Raw genomic sequence first — 2,158 nt, 5'->3', positions numbered from 1 at the left:
TGCATGGGAAAGCCCCTATGAAGCAGGCTAGATTGAGGGGTTAAGCCTCTACGAAGCAGGTTAGATTGAGAGGGAAAGCCTCTACGAAGCAGGCTAGATTGAGGGGGTAAGCCTCTCTGAAACTTACTAGATTGAGGGGGTAAGTCTCTATGAAGCAGGCTAGATTGAGAGGGAAAGCCTCTACGAAGCAGGCTAGATTGAGGGGGTAAGCCTCTACGAAACAGGTTAGATTGAGAGGGAAAGCCTCTATGAAGCAGGCTAGATTGAGAGGGAAAGCCTCTGAAGCAGGCTAGATTGTGGGGAAAGCCTCTATGAAGCAGGCTAGATTGAGAGGGAAAGCCTCTACGAAGCAGGCTAGATTGAGGGGGTAAGCCTCTACGAAGCAGGCTAGATTAAGGAGGTAAGCCTCTATGAAGCAGACTAGATTAAGGGGGTAAATCTCTACGAAGCAGGCTAGATTAAGGGGGTAAGCCTCTAAACCAGCAGGCTAGATTAAGACATCAGTGAGGCCCTTGCTTCCCTCTGCCAAGTCCTTGTCTGGCTCTGCTGGTTAAATGACGGCTACACAGTCAAACGTCTATTATTCAGACCATGGCAGCTGGCCCATACCTGCGAGCGTCTTCAGGAGTGTGTGTGTGTGTGTGGCAGCTTGCCTAGCGGCCTGTGAGCGTGTTCAGGAGTGTTCTCTGTAATTGAGTAGAATAAGTCAGTGTTAGGAAGGGCAAAAGAGACATTTCTCCCCTCCTTTCTCCATTTCCCTCTTCTTCCTCCTCCTCCTGCTCTTCCTCATCCTCCTCATTCTGTTCCTCCTTCTCTTTCTCCTGCTCTTCCCCTTCCTCCTCCTCCTTCTCTTCCTCCTTCTATTCTTCCTCCTCCTCCTTCTCTTCCTCCTTCCATTCTTCCTCCTCCTCCTCTTCCTCCTTCTCTTCCTCCTGCCCTTCCCCCTCCTCCTCCCTCTCTTCCTCCTCCTCCTCCTTCTCTTCCTCCTCCTCCTCCCCCTCTTCCTCCTCCTCTTCCTCCTCCTCTTCCTCCTCCTCCTCCTCCTCCTCCTCCTCCTCCTCCTCCTCCTCTTCCTCCTCCTCCTCCTCCTCCTCCTCCTCCTCCTCCTCCTCTTCCTCCTCCTCTTCCTCCTCCTCTTCCTCTTCCTCCTCCTCTTCCTCCTCCTCTTCCTCCTCCTCTTCCTCCTCCTCCTCTTCCTCCTCCTCTTCCTCCTCCTCTTCTTCCTCCTCCTCCTTCTCTTCTTCCCCCTCTTCCTCCTCCTCCTCCTCCTCCTCCTCCTCTTTGTGTGAGACAGGTCTAAAGGGACATACTAGGGTGTCCAATAAAATGTGTATCTTTTGACCAATGGGTCCAATAGGATGTTAAAGAGCCACTGAACATGTTGATTGGCTCGTGTGTTTTTCTGTTACTCATTAGAAAAATGGGATTTCAGTCTTGGAGGTGTTTCCTGACACATTCCTCATTTGGTTAGTGATGTTTGTCCCACGTGAGACACTGTAGCCTTTTTCACTTCCTTAAAATACCCCATAAATGAATCTAAGAAAAGTCAAGAAATATGTCATTAATTTAGATGTTGTTTTTTTTGCAGAGGATCTTAGTTGCATAATTTTACTTCTAACTAAAGTGCAACTTTTTGTCTTATGTAAACAGAGTCAGAGCAAGTCTGTCTTTCTGCCTATGCTATTGGATAGAGAGCAGTCACTGCAGCTGTTCACCCCATGTTAGGGCAAATGGACATTGTAAAATCAAAACCCAACCTTTAGTTACCCATTGTGACGCACGGATGTTCCAAACTCAGTTTTAGACGAGACTGACATTAGTTACCAAAATGATCCTACTTACACTTTGTAGTCCATTTGGACTGTAGAATGACGCTTTCTGTCTTAAATCGGCACCACATAGGCTGTTTTCAATGGGATTTGTTGCTTTTTAAAGGCAGTCTCTCTTCAGTTCTGTAGATAATCCTCTAAGAAAGCCACTGGTCCTAACCTCATGTCTCTATTTTTCACGTTCGTCATAAGGATCGGACCAAGGCGCAGCGTGGTATTCGTACATTCTTATTTATTTAAAGAATGAACACTGAACAAACGAACAAAAACGTAAAGCTATACAAACGAGTGCTGACAGGCACATAGACAAGATCCCACAACAGAAAGTG

At 47.4% G+C, this 2,158-nt stretch overlaps 1 protein-coding gene across 1 annotated transcript; it reads left to right on the top strand.

Moving 5' to 3' along the window:
• Positions 1–765: 765 nt before the first annotated feature.
• Positions 766–1,341, top strand: LOC121846985 (uncharacterized protein DDB_G0271670-like; the record flags this gene model as incomplete). Its single annotated transcript, XM_042326230.1, has 1 exon — positions 766–1,341. A coding segment is annotated over one exon (576 nt), but the record flags the coding sequence as incomplete, so codon positions are not given.
• Positions 1,342–2,158: the final 817 nt, after the last annotated feature.

This window comes from Oncorhynchus tshawytscha, linkage group LG08 (genome assembly GCF_018296145.1).
Source record: "Oncorhynchus tshawytscha isolate Ot180627B linkage group LG08, Otsh_v2.0, whole genome shotgun sequence".
NCBI classification, from domain to species: Eukaryota; Metazoa; Chordata; class Actinopteri; order Salmoniformes; family Salmonidae; genus Oncorhynchus; species Oncorhynchus tshawytscha.
Note: the sequence above shows the minus strand (reverse complement) of the source record. Positions and strands in the feature narration are given on the sequence as shown.